We start from the raw sequence: 18,339 nt of genomic DNA, 5'->3' as shown, positions 1-18,339 counted from the left end.
CAGAACGTATCGCATAAAAAAGAAGGCCTATATGACAATGCCATGCAGAGGAAGGCTGCTAGGCGTATAAGCCCTACCAATTTGCTGGCATGACTGGTGCATTCATTTTAAAAAGGTGTCCGTTTGATAGATCCCGCCTGTGGTAGTTTGTGGCGGGATTCCTCCTCATTTCCAATTTGACATTCACATCATATGATAAGAAAAAAGTATGTACATTGTATGTATAAACCTATAGTATTATATATAATTTAATTGAACTAATATGATGATGGACATCCACCAGTGTAGAGATGCGTCGTTTATACAGCTTGGGGCTTCCGCAACAAACAAAAACAACTATGATTATAGAAGGGAAAAAATGAAGGTCCCAATGTCCATACTGGCAGCAGAGATATAGCTCAGATCGATCAACCATGTCGAAACGCCCATCTTCAGTGGGTTCCATAATATGAACAATTATCTCTAATCTATATGTCAGCAGAAGTTATTTTCATTCACATTTTTACATATTTTTTATATAATTATTTTGACCTTTGAATATCAATCCTTGTTATATGTAATGAGACATACTATTTTCGGCCTACATTCCAGCCTGAAACGCTGTCAGATTGTTTTGCAGTAATATTGCTCCTCGTCTGGCTTTTTCACTTTATACAACTATGCTTTCCTATTTTGGCAAAAGGAAGCAATTAACATTTTTTATGGATATTTACTTTTCTATTAATTTGGCATATTATTTTGAGGCATGCTCTATTTTACTGAAAAATCCAAAAGTTACAATTTTGGCCCATTTCTGAGATATTTGGGTGGCAAAAGGAAGCAAGTTACAACTTTTTATGATTGTCACTTGCTTCTCTTTGCCAAATCATTTTTATCTACGCACAATCTATAATACTTTGGCAAAAGGGAACATGTGACATCTGTATGATATGATTTTCCCTTGCTTTCTTTGGCCAGATTTTTCGTGTTTGCTACAAATCAATAATACTTTGGCAAAAAGAAGCAAGTTATATAATAGTGAGCTTCTATGGGAATATCACAATTCTTCGAATTGTCATCCATGCGTCACCATATGACTTGCACGAATACCGACATTATTTCTCATCATAAATTTTCATGTTGAAGGGCCTACCCAAAACATATCTTCATTTGTAGCATTTGTACTCGATGTCACATGCTTCCATTTGTCAAAGTAGGGCAGAGTGCTTCTTTGGACGGGTCACGACCTCTGACAAATCCATACACCGGAAAGTTTGCCGCTCTGTTTGGAGTGACCAGAGGAAGTAGTAAAGGCTCAGTCAGTGTCAGTAGACGATGGTTTGACAATGGATGGAATATTGCTCTTGATTTAGCTTCATTGTCACGGAATACACAGCCCACAGCCCAAATATAAATGTGGATTGGGTGAAAGCAACAATATCAGCAAAACAAACAAGTGAAAGTATGAGGGAAATTGGGCAATCGATTCATGAATATGAGGTTTAAGAAGTCAGTTTATGACTTTTCAGTGCCTCATTGCTGGATAAGTTTACATTTCATCATTTTATTACTGACATACGTTGATATCATTCCACATGCTCTCTGAAAAAAGTCTAGTGTTCTGTCGTAATGCCAGAAAAGTGAAAATATGAAGAATTTTCTTTATATTGTTGTCAATAATCAGGTCACGAAGTGAAGTCGTCTTTCTATCCAGCGATAACGGCACCGAAATTTAAATATTTGTTACTTTTGAAGCGATCGCCGATTTTCCTCACATTTTCGCTGATGATTAAGTATTAATTCTTTCACTCAGTCAATTTATTTGGGATCTGGTTCCCTTTGGCCAAGTCGACAGGGGGAGATTCTGGTGGTGTGTTGTCATTCCAAGTTTACGACACACAACAAGTGATGGCTATTATCTTTATTCATGTAAAATCCTCAGACCGCATCTCTTGAAAGGCATTTTTGGAACATCGAATGTTCCCTCTGATACGATTCTTAGTCATTTAAAAAAAACACACACACATACAGGTTTGTAATTATCAGCTCAGACTTGCTTAATACAGCAAAATGATTCGTACAGCAACATATAATTTTCCTTCGGATTGTGATTTCGATGTTTCTTATTTTCTCACATCAGTTACGTTTTAACGCGATGAATTTTTCCCTTTCCAGACTTTTCCTTCTTTGTCCAACATTCGTGTCGATGAATGATCAAATGTATGGAACAATGACATAATATCAAGGACTAATGACATGTTTGTTTATATCATTGTGATTTAAATAATTTCGTCTTTTTGGTTACCTTCTTTATGATCGTATTTAATGATGAGTGATAACTTCGTAGTCCACAGCCGTCAACTCTCCTTTCCGAGGGCAGTAAAGTTCAAGCGACCAATACTCAAATACTTGCTGCGTAATAATGGAGGACGCACATGAGATGCGTAGCGTGGAGGATTACCACAAGATGGCGAAGAAAATACTACCAGAGCCATGTTGGAACATCTATGACTATCCTGGACCCAATAGGCAGACTGCAAGTGACAGCATATGTGCATTTAAACGGTATGCTTCATTCTTCCTACCTTTTGGCAGTTATCTCTATATTTACTTCCTTTCAATTATCCGTATAAGAAATCCATAAGTCATTATAAATACGTAGTATTTAACCTTGTGTTTCTTTTTCACGGAATCATTTTGAATTGTATCGATTGTATCGATTTGGTCCTTTCACAATCATGACGCATAGTGTGCACATGGTTTCACACAAAAGACCGATTTTGTAAAGCTACAATTTAGCAACACCTTGTCTTAGATGATAGTAATAACATCGTGATAACGTTGAATATAGTCATTAAGAAAAGTGTTTCGAAGAACAATCCTTTTTTTAAAGGGGGGAGGTTACGCGATTTAAATAGACCTACCAAACTGTAACGAAATTCCAGTTGAAAATCTTGCTGCGTGGTTTTCATCTGACTGAAGTGCATAAGCGATGATCCATTCCATCAATTAATTTCTTGTCTCTATTAGGAAAATAACTCTCTTTTACGTTCATCATTGTCCCGTCAAGGCTTAAGAAGGCATTTCGCAGACCATGAATAGCATATTTCTGTATAGCCCTCGCCGACAGGTGGCAGTATGATGATTTTGATGTGACAGTCTTTCATTTTGTTTTTTTGGGCCGCAGCGGCTGTCTCGCAAGCAGAGTATACTATCCGTCTGGGACAATGGAGTGCACGACAAGAAAACCACAAACCTGCAGAAATAATGACAAATTATGAAAAGAAAACACGGGGAAATCTCGTCTCAAAAATTAAAAAAAAAGATAGAAAAGAAACAAAAATAATAATGGTATCTAACGAAATAATGATAGGTAAGTATTGTTTCTTACATGAAAAACTAAACTCACTAAAAGGTTATTTCTGAAATAGGCCTACAGTTTTGCAAACAGGAAAACAGAAACGCCTAGTTGTGCTAACTCATGATCAGTAAATTTAAGCAAAGCCATAATTATTAATACTTTCCTTTTTACTTTTTAGTAAGAAGTAAAACCCCTGCAATCCCCCTTCTCTTGTGTGTTATTCCAAAAGAACAGGTGTTTAATTATTTTGCCATGAGGAAAGTTAGGGCCTTCCGTTCATCAAGCTTCACTACGTAATTATGTTTAGTGTGACGTCCCCTGAAACACAGAACATGTCATCGGAGACGCACTATTTACCTGTATTTAGAATTTAAGAAAACAAAACTAAACTAAATAAAACAAAACTGAATTTGTTTGTAAACTTGAGTCTTATATAATCCAATTTTACCAAATATCTATGTCATTATTACATTTTTTTTTCTTTATTATGATTTTGAACTTAAGTTGAAATTGAATTAATCGAAGATTATTTCGGAGCAGTCAGAATGATAGGACATAATCATTACTATTAAACATTATGATAAGTGACAGAGTTTTTGAATGTGGAAGCAATTGCAGCAACAAAGAGATTATTCTCATCTTCAGTCCATCTTCGGGATAGACTCACCTGTACTTTTAAAAGAATTCATTTTCAGACTAAAAAAATTATTACATTCGCTGGATGGAATACAGCTGGAAGCATCCAACTCGTAAAGAAAGGAAGAAATACAGCTAGAAGTGTGCTTTTAGGTTTCCACTTGTGATTATTATAATGCAATTACATTGTTATAACATTTATAGTGATGATATTTATTATTATCATCATTATCATCAATATTATCATTGTTATTATTATTATTATTATTATTATTATTATTATTATTATTATATCATCGTCATTACCATTGCTGTCATTATTTTCATGGGTTCATGCATAAAACTCAATCAGGTACCGATTTCGACCGCGGGTCTTGGCAAACGTATCTAGACGTCGTCTGGCAACGACTGTTCTCGGTCAACCAGTTAGCATACCCATCGGGATTTCCCCCACCGCAAATCACGTGTTCGCCTCTCAAGATGCAGAGATAGCGACAGCTAAAGGTGAGAAAATCTGTAGAAAATATGGTTTAAAGACAATGAAGGAAAGAGGAACAAGGGTAAGAGCCTCTTTGAATGACACAATCATGATGAGCTTATCTCTTTAATTAAAAAAAAAAAGGAATTTAAACTTTAATCTCGACGGATATCAATTTAAATTTATTCAGTGGAAACGTTTTTGATGAGCAAGATTCCAAATTGACGAGGTTTGACAAGGTCCGACTCCTTAACCCATCTCAATCTGTTTTGGTCAATACTTTCTAAACCAAAAAGAAACAAAGAAACAAAAAACAAAGAAAAAACAGTACTTATTCATGCAATACGAATCTCACAACTAACTGCAGATAATGATTATGATAAAAGAAATGAAAATGACAAACACTAGTCATGAATGAACCCGGTCTTTATGTTTTCACTTCACTCACTCAAGAGTGGAAAAAACAACAGCAACAAGAACAACAACAAAAAGAAGTATGGTCGTCGTTGAGTCTTCGCTTAAATTTGCACTTATGGCATTGTACGGCTACGGCTTATCTTTGAATTACTATTTTTGTCCATCGAAACGAAGGATGGAAAAGATGGATTTTTTAAATCATTATTATTTTTTTTTTTGGTGCTACACTGATTCATGCCTGCATGATCCTTTCAGCCATTGTTATTGGCATTTCGCATTACTGTTGATTGGCGGACATGTTTATACAAATAATGTTAAATATGCTTTTAAAATGTCAGCCCTTCCTTGCGAAAATGAAAATAATATTATGCATAACGAAGCTCATGCAAAGAATTATATGATAAACTTTGTATTTCATCGTGTTGGGAAGATAATCAAAACGACTGTATACAATAAGACATGGAAGTCATTATATGATAAACTTTGTATTTCATCGTGTTGGGAAGATAATCAAAACTACTGTATACAAATTCCGCATTAATGTTCTTGACTTGTCATCCTTTTGTAATATCAACTCATTTGCTGTTTTATGTCGTGGGTATCCATCATATTTGTCGTTAGTATGTAAACCAAATTCAAGCGTGAATGTTTACTAGAAATCAATTTACCTGATGTATTCATAGGAGCAGCAGCTGCAGGAGCGGTAATGATTCAAAGCACATTCTCCTACAAGCGCATAAAGGACGTGGCCGCCAGTTCTCCGGGAGGACTCCGCTGGATGCAGGCCTACATCTTCAGGGATCGCCGCATCACCGAACACTTGGTGAGAGAGGCTGAAGCGGCTGGATATAAGGCTATTGTTGTTATCATTGACTCACCAGTTCCCGGGCTCGACAGCGAGATATCCAGAAACTTTGCTCGCCTTTCTGAAGAAATGAACAGGTACAGAACTTTGTCCCAGTAAATGTTTCACCTTACTCACGCTGAGAAAACATAAAGGATGCAGGTTGACGAGCATCTACTAAATGCAAAGATGTTTATATCTCTGCTGTGTGATTCAGTTTGGGGTCTTCGCAATCTAACAAAATGAAGATAAAAAGTATAGTGCAATGTGCATTCTAAAAAATGACAACTCTCATATTTCTTATAATCATGTTGTAAGTCCCTAAACCGTTTTTAAATTGTAAAACACTAACAATGTTCGATTTATCTTTATTATTCAGCTTAAAATAATGAACTTGTTAATCCATCATTCTGAGTCATATACAAATTTAACATTTACAAGAGGTTGGTTGGAAGGGTTACAAGAATCAAACTTAATTTTAGAGTGTTTTTTATTGTGAAGAATGGTAATTTCTTTCCTGTATTATAAGAAAAGTGAACTGATTAACTTAAAAGCGTAAGGAAAATATCTTACCATTATTTCGATGCGATCACTTATGAAACTTCTACTTTTCATGCCTACGAGTATGACTGGGGAAAACATGGAAGAGAAAAGAGGTTAAATCATAGATTACTGTTTGGATGTTATAGAATATTATCGGAAGTTGAAAATGACAGAAGGAACAGATGTTTGAATTTTTGTAGCGATCCGGATCATCTTTTGGATCCAGGATTTTACTTTTCCTTCCTAGATTTGTAAAATTATTCTTTATCTCTGGAAAATAGGGCTTTTTGGCCTGATATGTGTACATGTAAATAACTTCACAATGAAAAGCCAGATTACTCAAAATTGCCATTACTCCTTCGCACACCAATGTGATGATTATTGGTATGTGTTATTCATCAAGGAATCTAATCGTGAAGATAATGAGAAGGCAGGACCGTTAAATAGGGTGGAAATCACAATATGTGTGGAATTGACCTGCTCATTGTATCTTTAATAATCATATGAAATAGCTCGAATCAGAAGAAAAACGCAGGTTATCTAAATGTAGATTTTGTGAATACGTCTTTATCAAACTACCAAAGATATGAAAGTGATTCCAAGCGGTATTATGGGAATATTCTGATGGTCAAGGAATCTAATAATGCACATGTATGATAAACATAACATGGATGGTAATGAGTTGCTTGTTGCTCTTCGATCTCAGGCAGCTTTTGTAGTATTTCTTTTTCTCTTTTTGTTTGTTTAATTCGTCTGTGCAAACAGATACCCACAAATGGACATCGGACAACCGGAGATGCAGGCAGCTAAAAAAGCTGGTATACCTGGAATAGTGAAGTACAACCTTGGGCAGTATGACGACAGCCTAACGTGGGAAGATATTGGCTGGATTCGAAGTATATCATCACTTCCCATTGTATGTAAAGGTATTTTGACAGGTAGGAAACACTTCTAGTCCTCTGCCCTCATTTTTTTTTTTTGATTGGGAGCTATGCCAAAGAAACGTCTATCGATATGTAACCTTTAAAATAGCACTGTCGATAATACTTCACATGCAAAGGGTATTGCATGGTATTGCCTATTACACTTTTCAAATACAAATACAATAACATTTATCAGTAAAGCTGTACCGAATTATGCAAATGGTGACTAAACAGGCGGCGTAACAAAACCGTCATTACGTAGTCATTTGGTTCCTCAGTTACAGTCAAAGTCAATTCATTTTAGATTTCAAAGTGAAAGGTAAATTAACTCCAATCATTTTTTTTCCTTTCTAAGAATATCTGTCATGGTCATGAAAGAAACTACTGCATGTAATTATGCAAATGACAAATCCAAAAAGATGACCTGTAATATCATTACCTATACACTGAACCAATTCTTAAATTGTGTGCTAGACAACAGGGCTCGCTGGAAAGAAAAACTAAAAAACTGGTTCCTTGTTCCAATCCAAATAGCCGAAGCAGCTAGACAGGCGGCTGATGCTGGAGTTAAGGGTATCTTGGTGTCCGCTCACGGTGGCAGGCAACTCGACGGTGTTCCTGCTCCGGTATGTCACCCTGTTGCACCGTACAATATTTTCCTCTCTTTTTTGTTACTTGACATCATTGGATGTTGCCCATTGAGAACCGACTTACTTGTACTTTGTAAAAGGGCTCCACTCACAAATCTTGCTTCTTAAGGATCCCTCAAACTATTCATATTTGATTCATGTAAATTTTTGTATCAGTGATTTATTTGATCTTGATTATTATGTTTTGTTTTGAATATATTGAAATTGAGAGTTGAAATTGAAAATTGAACAAGATTGTCTCTTTCTCGAAGCTATTCCCTCTTTTTATGGGGTCAACCCATGAGACCGACACCCAAGAGTCATAAGGCCCAGTCATACAGCCCGTGAGTCATAAGGTCCATGAGCTTGACAATAGGAAAACAAGGTCCATGAGTCCGACACGAGAAAAAGAAGTCCCACAAGACGGACATCACTGCACGGGGCTTACTGTGTCGGTCTCGTGTGCCTCTTATGTCTAGTGTCGATTCGTGGCCCTTGTCAGCCTATAGTGTCGGACTCATGAGCCTTATTTGCCTTCTGTCGAGCTCATGGGTTTTATTACTCGTGGGCTGTATTACTTGTGGGGGTCGATCTCGTATTAAAAGGTTCATCCTTTTTATAAACTATATGCTCTGATTTGCAGAGTGAGGGAGGAAAGGGCAATTGCTTCTAGTTTTCGTGTAATATGCTAAATCGTCATCTTTCAGTATGTTTGCATGGGGGAGGATGAGCAATTACAACAAGCTATCATAATGTGAAATGTTATTGTAATGACGTTCGTCCAGATCGACGCTCTGGCCGAGGTGGTGGAGGCTGTCCGTGGTCGCAACGTGGAGGTCTACATGGATGGCGGAGTGAGGACGGGAGCTGACGTACTAAAGGCTCTGGCTAGAGGAGCCAAGGCCGTGTTTGTTGGCAGACCTATACTTTGGGGACTAGCTTGCAAAGTGAGAAATGCCGGGTTTGCTCTTATGTTGCGAAACAATATGTAATTATGTATATTGTACATACGTATACAATCATCGTCATTTGCGGCTCACCGACATCCTGAGAGCAAAGAAAATTAAGACATTAAATCGGATTTTGAGAAAAACAGCCAATGATCAAATGAGCTCACTGCATGATTTTATTCTTGTTACGTAATAATGTCATATCCACAATCTTTCATTTGTACATCTTACATGATATGAAGAAATCGCTGAAAGTACAGACACATCGAAAACTATTGCAATACTGCCAAAAATAAAAGATCAAAGGTCGTATATTTACCCCGATCCTTTTATTATTATTATTGTCTTATAGGGTCACGTTGGAGTAAAGCACGTCTTAGAAATCATACGGACTGAACTGGAGTATGCTATGGCGCTATGTGGTAATGTACTGCTAGTCAAACTGTTTGCTTCTTTCATTTGCAAGTTTGTAACGAAAAGTCATTCCCAGGTAGCCTACACAATTTTCGAAAAAGAAATGACAGTCTTTGGTGCATACCATATAATAGTACTCCATTTTAAAAACACATTTCCACACCTTCATTTTGAATAGTCATGACTGGATGTAAGCTATTATGTGCAGTATAGGGTGCGTAAACTTGCTACATCCTATCACATCTTGATTTAGAAATATTCAACATGTCATTACTTTGATTTGAAAAAAAAAACAACAGTCAAGATGGAGAGGACTTTCTAACTCTTACAATAGCTATAGCTCCGAATTCATTTCCTATATAGACTATGTGTATAGGTCCTACTATAGAACAGGTTTGTTTGTTTGGTGGTGTTTTTAATTTCCCGCGATGTCTCTCTTCATGTAAGTTTTGAAAAAGAAGTCGTTGAGAGAACGTGAAAGGAAATGCAGTAAAAGGGTCTCTGAAAAGAAGAATATTGCTATTGATATATGCCTACCCAAAATACATAAGCCCGTAATATATCTTATTACTTTTTGTTAACTTTATAAAATGGTAACATTGATTACGTCATTATTATGATCGCGAGCACAACCGAAGACTTTTACAACAAACTGAAGCTGTTGTACTGTAATCGCAGACACAAAAACAGAAAGGCCTACACGTATTCAAACACATAGACGCCGACGGACCAAACAAAACGGACCGATGTGTTGGCTCAGTGAGTAGAGCGGCTGCCCTCACAATCGGGAGGTCGTGGGTTCAAACCCCGGCCGCGTCATACCAAAAGACGTTAAAAGATGGGAGTTGCTGCTACCTTGTTTGCCGTTCAACAGTTGAAAAGGTTAGAGCAACGTCGATCTGGCGCTGCTCAGTGGCTGCCGGGCCCACGATCAATTGGGCAAAAAGAATTTCCTTTCTTGGACAATAAAATTTGGAGTTTATATCCAAAACAATTATTATTATTATTATTATTATTATTATTTAAAGCCGACGTCCTTTTGATAGGCGACTCTATGGTAAAGCACATTCAACCTAACAAACTGTCTAGACGAGTGAAAGTCAAGTGTCAAACACTCCGTGGTGCCAAAATAGAGGACGCGTGTGAAGCCATTCATGAGCTGGCTACAAATGCTGAACCCTCAGAAACTATTCTTCACCTCGGAACAAACAACATGAACAGCGATGACGAGGATGAAATAGTCGCCAAATTGTCGTCTTTGTCCGAGGAGATTGTTACCAAAACGAACGTGAATACTGTAACACTGTCAACAATCATACATCGACGTGGCGAATCTCTTTCCGAGCGCACAAAAGTTGATAACGTCAACGCCCACATCAAACTACTAGCCAATGATCGCGGTTGGAATGTGATTGACAACAGCTGCATTGATCCTAATCTTCACCTCGCCATGGACGGTGTTCACTTGAATGACAGCGGCGTAATCGTCTTCGCACAAAACATCATACGCCATCTACGTCGCGACTCTCGAAGTTTCACCGACGACGAGCCTTTTCAGGATCACCGATGGTCCAATCATCGACGTCGGAGACCCAGAGGACGAGTCTTCCCTCGGGACTGGATGGACTCACTAGCAACGGCGCGAATGGTTCTGAACCCGGGGAATCGTTAGCTGCATTTCCGTACATTGATCTCGATGAGGAAGGAAAGATACCAATCATATCAAAATGTGGTCTTCGAATTTGTCATTTGAATATTATCTCCATACCGTGTAAGTTAGATGAAATAAAGTACTTGTTCAAAAATACACCCTTTGACATAATTGGATTCAGCGAAACTCATTGTGACGATACTGTGAGTGATCGTGAACTACAACTAGACGAATTTGATTTTATCAGGAAGGACAGAACCCGGCATGGCGGTGGTGTTATGTTATACGTCAGGAAAAACATTGTTTACCATCGGTTACTTGACATTGAATGTGAGTTGGAAGCTTTATGGATCAAGGTTAAACTGCGACACTTCAAATCGTTACTCATATTATGTGTTGTTTATCGCCCACCCAATTGTTCAGTTGACTTTTTCGATACTCTGGGTGTTATGCTTGATAAGGCAATAGATTATGATGGTGAAATATTAATCATGGGAGATCTTAATTGTGATCTGCTTTCTGAGAATCTTGACTGCAACACACAAACATTATTGTCAGTTATGCAAGGGGCATTTTTAACGCAGCTTATAACTTCTCCTACTCGTGTAACCCAGAACACCAATACTCTTATTGATCATATGTATACTACTTGCCCAGACGATCACTCCGTGTCTGGTGTTGTGAAAACCCATATCAGCGATCACTTTTTAACTTTTACCATTATTGGTAATAAATCTATTGACACCCCAACAAATACTGTGCGGTTCAGAACTTTCAAAAATTTTATCGAAGAAAATTTTATAAACGATCTCCTACGATTGCCTTTTGCGGAAATATGTTCCGAAACTGATGTAGATCAAGCCTGGGGGAAATGGCATGAATTATTAATGAGTGTGGTCAATAAACACGCCCCATTCAAATCCAAACGAATGAGAAAGAGGCCATTCCCCTGGGTTACAGGAGACATAATTGAATTGATGCACACCAGGGACTTTTATCATAAAAAGGCCCTACAGCATGGCCATTCAAGTTTATGGAATGAATATCGTAAAATAAAGAATATAATAACACAGAGGATACGAGCGTCGAAACATGAACATGTACAGGGTCTTTTGAATGAAAACACTGGAAGTTCGAACGCACTGTGGTCCACAATTAAACAGTTATCGGGTAGTGCCAAAAAGTCTAGTATTAAGTTATGTTTCGGTGATACTGATATTGTTGAGCCAGAAGGTGTGGCCGAAAAATTTAATGACTATTTTATTGACAGTTTAAACGAATTATTGTACTCTACGTCAATTGAAAATGAGACGTTGATTGGAACCAACGACTCATATGATGAAGCAAATGATAATCATCGTTTTGAGCCTAATCAACTTTTTGAATTACCCAGTGTGACATTTGAATTTGCAGCCAGAGAAATTGATGGATTATCTGTACAGAAGGCCACTGGCCCCGATGATATATCGGTAAAAATTCTGAAATTAATCAAAAACGCCACCAATGTACTTGAAAGTCTTGTATTTATTTTTAATCTCTCATTGAGAAAAGGCGTTCTGCCAAAAGCATGGCGGATGGCGAAGATTTGTCCTATTTACAAAGCTGGTGATCGTTCTAATGTTGAGAACTACCGGCCCATATCACTGCTCTCTATTGTTTCCAAGATGTTGGAGAAATGTGTCCAGAAGCACCTTTATTCCTACTTATCGGAAACTGCTAACTTCAGCGAGAAGCAATTTGGGTTCCGCCCTGCACACTCATGCGAAAGCGCCCTATTGTGTATGGTCGATGACTGAGCCGCTGAAGTTGACAAGGGTAAACTGTGTGGATTATCATTTATAGATATGCGGAAAGCATTCGATTCTGTAAATCATAGTAGTCTGTTAAGAAAGCTTAAAGCATGTGGTTGCTCAAATAATGCACTGAAATGGTTTGATTCCTATTTATGTAATCGGCGTCAATACACTGTGGTTGAAGGTAAACATTCCAATTCTAGATCGATCTCAGCCGGGGTGCCGCAAGGCTCGGTCTTAGGCCCCCTCCTGTTCACAGTATACATCAATGATTTGCCATCAAGTGTTAAAACCGGTAACATATATATGTTTGCAGATGATGCTACTCTGTTTGTTAGTGGGTCAACTGTTGAATCAATAGAGAACCAATTAAATCAATCAATGGAGGAGGTGAATCAATGGACGACAAAAAACAAGTTAGTATTGAATACGCAAAAAACAAAGGTAATGTTAGTAGGTTCCCGGCAAAGATTAAATACGTTACAAAGGAAGAAATTGAAAGTTAGAATAGATAATATAGAATTGGATTGTGTAGAACAAAGCAAATGTCTTGGTGTTGTTATTGACGAAACGTTGAGCTTTAAACACCACGTTAATGCTACAGTGAAAGTTATGCAACAAAAGCTCGGCATGATTAGACGAATAAAGCATTTATTTACCCCGAACCAATTAAGCAGATTATACTGGGGGTTTGTTCTACCCCATGCAATGTACTGCTCAACTCTTTGGACTTTAAGATCCGAATTAAACCATACTACTATAAACAAATTGCATAAACGTGCTGGTTATATGGTTAGTGGATTTACTTGGGATACCCCATCTGATCAAGTCTTACAAAACCTCGGGTGGTGTACTCTCAAAATACTATTTGAGAAAAATATCGCCATTATGATGTACAAATGTGTGAATAGCATTGCTCCATCAATATTGTGTGAAAGGTTCTGCTTTTACGACAATGTATCTCTGCGGATAACCCGCAATTCAAACAGAAAGTTATTAAGGAAGCCACTGTGTAAAACAAATTTTTATCAAAAAACCTTCATTAATATCGGAGGAGAACTATGGAACTCTCTTCCTGATGAATGTCGAAATGCAAATTCGCTTACCATATTTAAGAGTGAGTTGGGTCGTGTTACATCTCTACTGTAATGTCAAACTAAAAAAAACAAAACAAAACTATATGTACCCCAGCTCAGTGTAACAATCTCGTCAGTCATGTCCTTTACGTTGCATTTATTTTGTACTTGTATAATGTTGCCTTTTTTAAGCTCTTGCCGCGCAATGCACCTACATACTCAAACACTCATCGTACTTACAAACCTACATACACATACACGCATACACACACAAACACACACACACACACATACAACGCACACATATACACATACACACACATACACAAACAACATCTACATGATCGTAACTCTTCAGTACATTACCATAGGATTCGCAGATTTGTAATTTCACTTGTCTTTTGAATTGAACTGAAATTGTGTTATTTCATTGCAGTTACATATGTATATATATATTGATGATTTTACAGTTCATCTATGATGTCTAATAATGTCCATTGAATTGTTGTATTTGATTTTAATTGTTGTTTAATGATTTATATATTCTGTAACATTTTACAGCTAAATGTGTATATTATTCATGCAATGCAATTCATGCAAAACCAGACATTGCTGAGCAAGCAACCCTTTCAAAATATGTGAAATAAATAAAATAAATAAATAAAAAATCCCCCACAAGTCTCTCCCTCCTTCCCCACCTCTCTCTCTCTCTCTCTCGCTCTTTCTTTCTTTCGATTTGAAAGTATATTGCGGGCAACAGAAAATAATTACATCCTTGAAAACCCCTCGTATTGTTTTACATCTTTGTCAATGTTCCCTTTGAAGGAGACCTCCGGATGATTTCAAACAACGTTGTATTAAAATATTTTGAACACCATAAATTGGTTATACAGTGACAGTGTACTGGGTACAGAGTTCAGTTTTATCGTGATTTGGGTGAGGAAAAAGATTGCTTTCCAAACATATATAACATATCACAATGAACAAGGATTATGACATTGTAGCTTTATTACTGGGGCGCAAGGAAGCAGAATAGAAGAAGAACGAAAGCATGCATAATATATTCTACACAGGTGAACTTATATCACACGTGTAAGCAAGTGGTATTGTAATGAAATTACATGGCTACATTTCTGAAATATGTGAGCCTCTGTAATCATCATCCTTGTTCAGTGTATTTTCTTCTTTTTTGCGTTTTTCAGAGTATTGTTATCTCTGCGTAGGGACCAAAATAAGTTCTACAAATCTTAACATGAGGCTATCTATTTTCTTTTTATATGTACTGTATGATGTGAAATTATGAAATCATATGGACTTCCCCTTAAATCGTCGCTTCTCTAAATCACTGGACTAAAATTGCGCACATGTTGGTGTAAGCTTTTAAAAATAAATTGATTGTAATAGTTTGTCTTGTTCCGATATTCAAAAGCTGTATCATGGTTTTCTCCTTTTTCAACGAATACAGGATGCCAGGACGTCAATACTGTACCTCCTGACGTGGTCGTGCACGAGACCTTCTATCACTATAACCCTAAACACAAACTGTGAAAAGAATTGTATTACAAGAAACTTTAAGTATAACAACCACTGACGATGAATTAGTAGATAGCAATGGTCCTTGTTGAATCTAGTCACACTGCAGGAACATTATGCCTTCCTTCCTCTAATCACAAGATTGAGTCATGACAATATTTCATTTTGAAAAGATTAGTCCACATCAAAATGCATAGTTATTCAAGGTACTGCACGTTCTATTTAATATTATGAAAAAAAATATAATTATACTGATGCAGTTATCTCCCGTTGTTGTTCAGTGTTCAATCAAAAGCTGTGATATAATTGGTCGTAATTGAGTAGGCTGGTAAAGTGAGTTTTGCGAAAGGTTATCAAATAATTGGAATAGTGCCACTTTTGCGAATGAAGTCGATTCCTTTTCATAATTTCCTTGTTACCATCAAAAACATCGGGTAGACGGTCAAACAAGTTTAGGCCCAAAATCTAACCATGGCACCCAGACTAAGTGCAATTTCACGTGTGCTCATTTTGTTACTGTGTAATAGTGGATAAGACTCCCGACTCCCGATCAGAGGACCCGAGTTCGAATCCAGCCCAGTTCTTACGACAGGGCCCTCTGGTGGAGCAGTGGCAACACTGAAGGGGCTACCCTTGGAAAATAAGACATTATTATTATTATTATTATTATTATTATTATTATTATTATTATTATTATTACTGAAGACCATTAACGTGCGTTTCCTGAATATAAACCTTTCCATGCACTTTTCTTTTTTTTATCATGCTTTTGTATGTACGAAGAGAGTATGAGTATGTATAAATGCGTTATTTATTGAGTAAATGTGTGTTTCGCTGCTTATGTGTGTGTGTGGGGGGGGGGGTGTAAAGAAAGTCTATTAGGATTGAAGTTGGTTTGTGAAATGATAAATAATTGAATGAAGGGGAAATTTTAAAGGAAAACATGTCACTGTAAGGTTTGAGAATATCTGCTGCTTCACTGTCAGCATAGGTGGTCGGCCTTTCAAAATGGGGCGCTTTTAGTGTACAGTGTTGGGTTATGTGAGATTACCTAATGTCTTATCCGACTTGCCGATAATGATCTTTCAGCTATGATAAATAGGTTATAATCAGTTCAGTAACGGATCGGATAAATTTTGAATATTGAGATTCTGCTAACTCTTCAAAGCAGATTAATAAAATCTATTACGAGTGTTAACGGATCGCATTATACCTTTGCTTATACACCATATTTACCCATATCACCTACTGTAATATTGTTTTGGGGAATTGTGGTATAAGCAAAACAAAGTCGATACTGTCATTAATTGTCGAAAACGTGCCGTGAGATTTATTACTCATGGTTCTTACTCCGAAGCACACACTGAAAATTTGTTTCATGATTTAAAAACACTTAAGAATTTCGGATATACATACATGGCAAACAGCAATATTTATGTATAATTATACTAACAATCAGCTCCTTGAAATGTTTCAAGATGTGTATATTTCAAATTTTAGTATCCATTCATATTCTACCCACCATGCAACAGATTATCATTTAGAAAATCTCAGACTAATTATAGCTCAAAAGTCCATAAGGCCTCACGGTTCAGCTGGAACTCATCGACTGATGATCTTATCGACGCAGTTCTTCTCGCAGTGTATTACTCGAATTTAAACTATAGAAGTATACCCTCATTGGATTATAGCTCCCAACTCCTGAACACTGTATACTACAGGTATCACTATTCCCCTTTACTTCTCTTCTCTTCGCTGTACTTTTGCTATTCGGGTACCCTCCTATTTTTGTCCCTTTATTCTTGTTTATTTTCCTTTTGTATTATTCCACCTGTGTTGCCCCTGTCGGTCAAATGACATTCAAAATACTTGAAAGTTTTATGTTTATGTGTGCAATGTATTCTGTTCCTTCAATTGAAAAATAGAATTGTTCCAAGCCGTAATGCCTAGAGGCCATTGTCCAAGTCAAGCGTTTTGCTTTAGTTAATCGACAAACGGTTTCCTCCACCTGTATACTTTAAAGATTTGTCGTCATGACAATGTGTTGTTTGCATTATTATGTAGTTGATCTTACAGCATATTTTGAAAGTCAGGGAGTCGTATAATTATCATTTTGGATAATTTATATTTCATCAATTGCAGAATGATTTTCAGGAGTCATGGACGGAATTGATTGTTAAAGGCAAAGTGGACCAGAATTTTTTGTCCAGCCAAAAAGATAATTCAAAGCATAGTAAAATGAGATTTTTGGTTAATGATACATATTACCTCAGGACTACCGTTAAAAATGGCAGTAAAATTTGTTTTAGAATTATTAGTCTTATCAATTACTGTGAGCTAGGAAAAAAAAAATGAAAATTGCATTCTGCCCAGTGCCAGACCATTGGGGCAAAGTGGAACACTTCTCCTACAAGTTGTCTTCATAAAAACCCATTTAGGGGCCTACCTCCTGCTAAATTGCTCTACTATGGTGGCCTTATACATTCTTGCACAGTTTTGAATGTCCTGTTTCCTTAATAAAGACCTTCTTAAGCGGAGTTCCCACTATCACGATTGGCGCCACGATTTTAATCGTGGTCTTAATCGTGAAGCAATCGCGGTGATCTTATCAGATCATATTAGAGTATATCAGATCTTGAGGTCAATCGTGGCATGGCAATCGCGTTACTCGTAGAATATTTTTGGACGGTTCAAAAATTTTCTACGATTAAGACGATTAATTTTTGATCGGGATCATCGCATCAGATTGTCTTGGATCGTATCAAAACCCAGCAAATCTTAACTAATCGTGTTTCTTAGTCGTGTCGACTTTTTCACTTTCCTTCTGCTTATTGTGCACATTTGCCCTTATTTTATATTATGTATTTTGTGTTCCGCGAGGCTGAATATGGGAAGGGTGGCACAATGAAATACAAAATAACAACCCCACTGAAACATCCACCACAAGCAGAATGTTTCACATACCCCACAAAGTAACTTTTGTGACTTTTGAAAAGTGACCATTGTCATGTACGTAAGCTCACTCGTGCATGACTATAAAGATCACTGTTATTATTTTTTACATAGAAGTTAGTCAAATGTAGCAATACCCCTGCGAAGTAATTTTGCTAAT

The 18,339-nt window shown here is 37.1% G+C and overlaps 1 protein-coding gene across 1 annotated transcript; it reads left to right on the top strand.

The window, feature by feature from the left end:
* Positions 1-2,401: 2,401 nt before the first annotated feature.
* Positions 2,402-15,242, top strand: LOC139744153 (2-Hydroxyacid oxidase 1-like). The gene is made up of 8 exons (XM_071654607.1): positions 2,402-2,544; positions 4,329-4,480; positions 5,555-5,813; positions 7,024-7,196; positions 7,716-7,807; positions 8,596-8,757; positions 9,113-9,182; positions 15,160-15,242. The coding sequence occupies exons 1-8, from the start codon at positions 2,402-2,404 to the stop codon at positions 15,240-15,242; spliced, it is 1,134 nt and encodes a 377-aa protein (XP_071510708.1).
* The last annotated feature ends 3,097 nt before the right edge of the window (positions 15,243-18,339 follow it).

This window comes from Diadema antillarum, unplaced genomic scaffold (assembly GCF_040938485.1).
Source record: "Diadema antillarum isolate AM-2024a unplaced genomic scaffold, OU_Dant_1.0 seq00001141_RagTag, whole genome shotgun sequence".
NCBI lineage: Eukaryota > Metazoa > Echinodermata > Echinoidea > Diadematoida > Diadematidae > Diadema > Diadema antillarum.
The sequence above is the reverse complement of the archived record's forward strand: the minus strand, read 5'-3'. Positions and strand labels throughout refer to the sequence as shown.

Coding starts and splice junctions, on each gene's coding strand:
- LOC139744153 (XM_071654607.1), top strand. CDS start 2,402: ATGGAGGACGCACATGAGATGCGTAGCGTGGAGGATTACCACAAGATG. Junction 2,545..4,328: donor AGCATATGTGCATTTAAACG/GTATGCTTCATT, acceptor AAACTCAATCAG/GTACCGATTTCGACCGCGGG. Junction 7,808..8,595: donor TCGACGGTGTTCCTGCTCCG/GTATGTCACCCT, acceptor ACGTTCGTCCAG/ATCGACGCTCTGGCCGAGGT.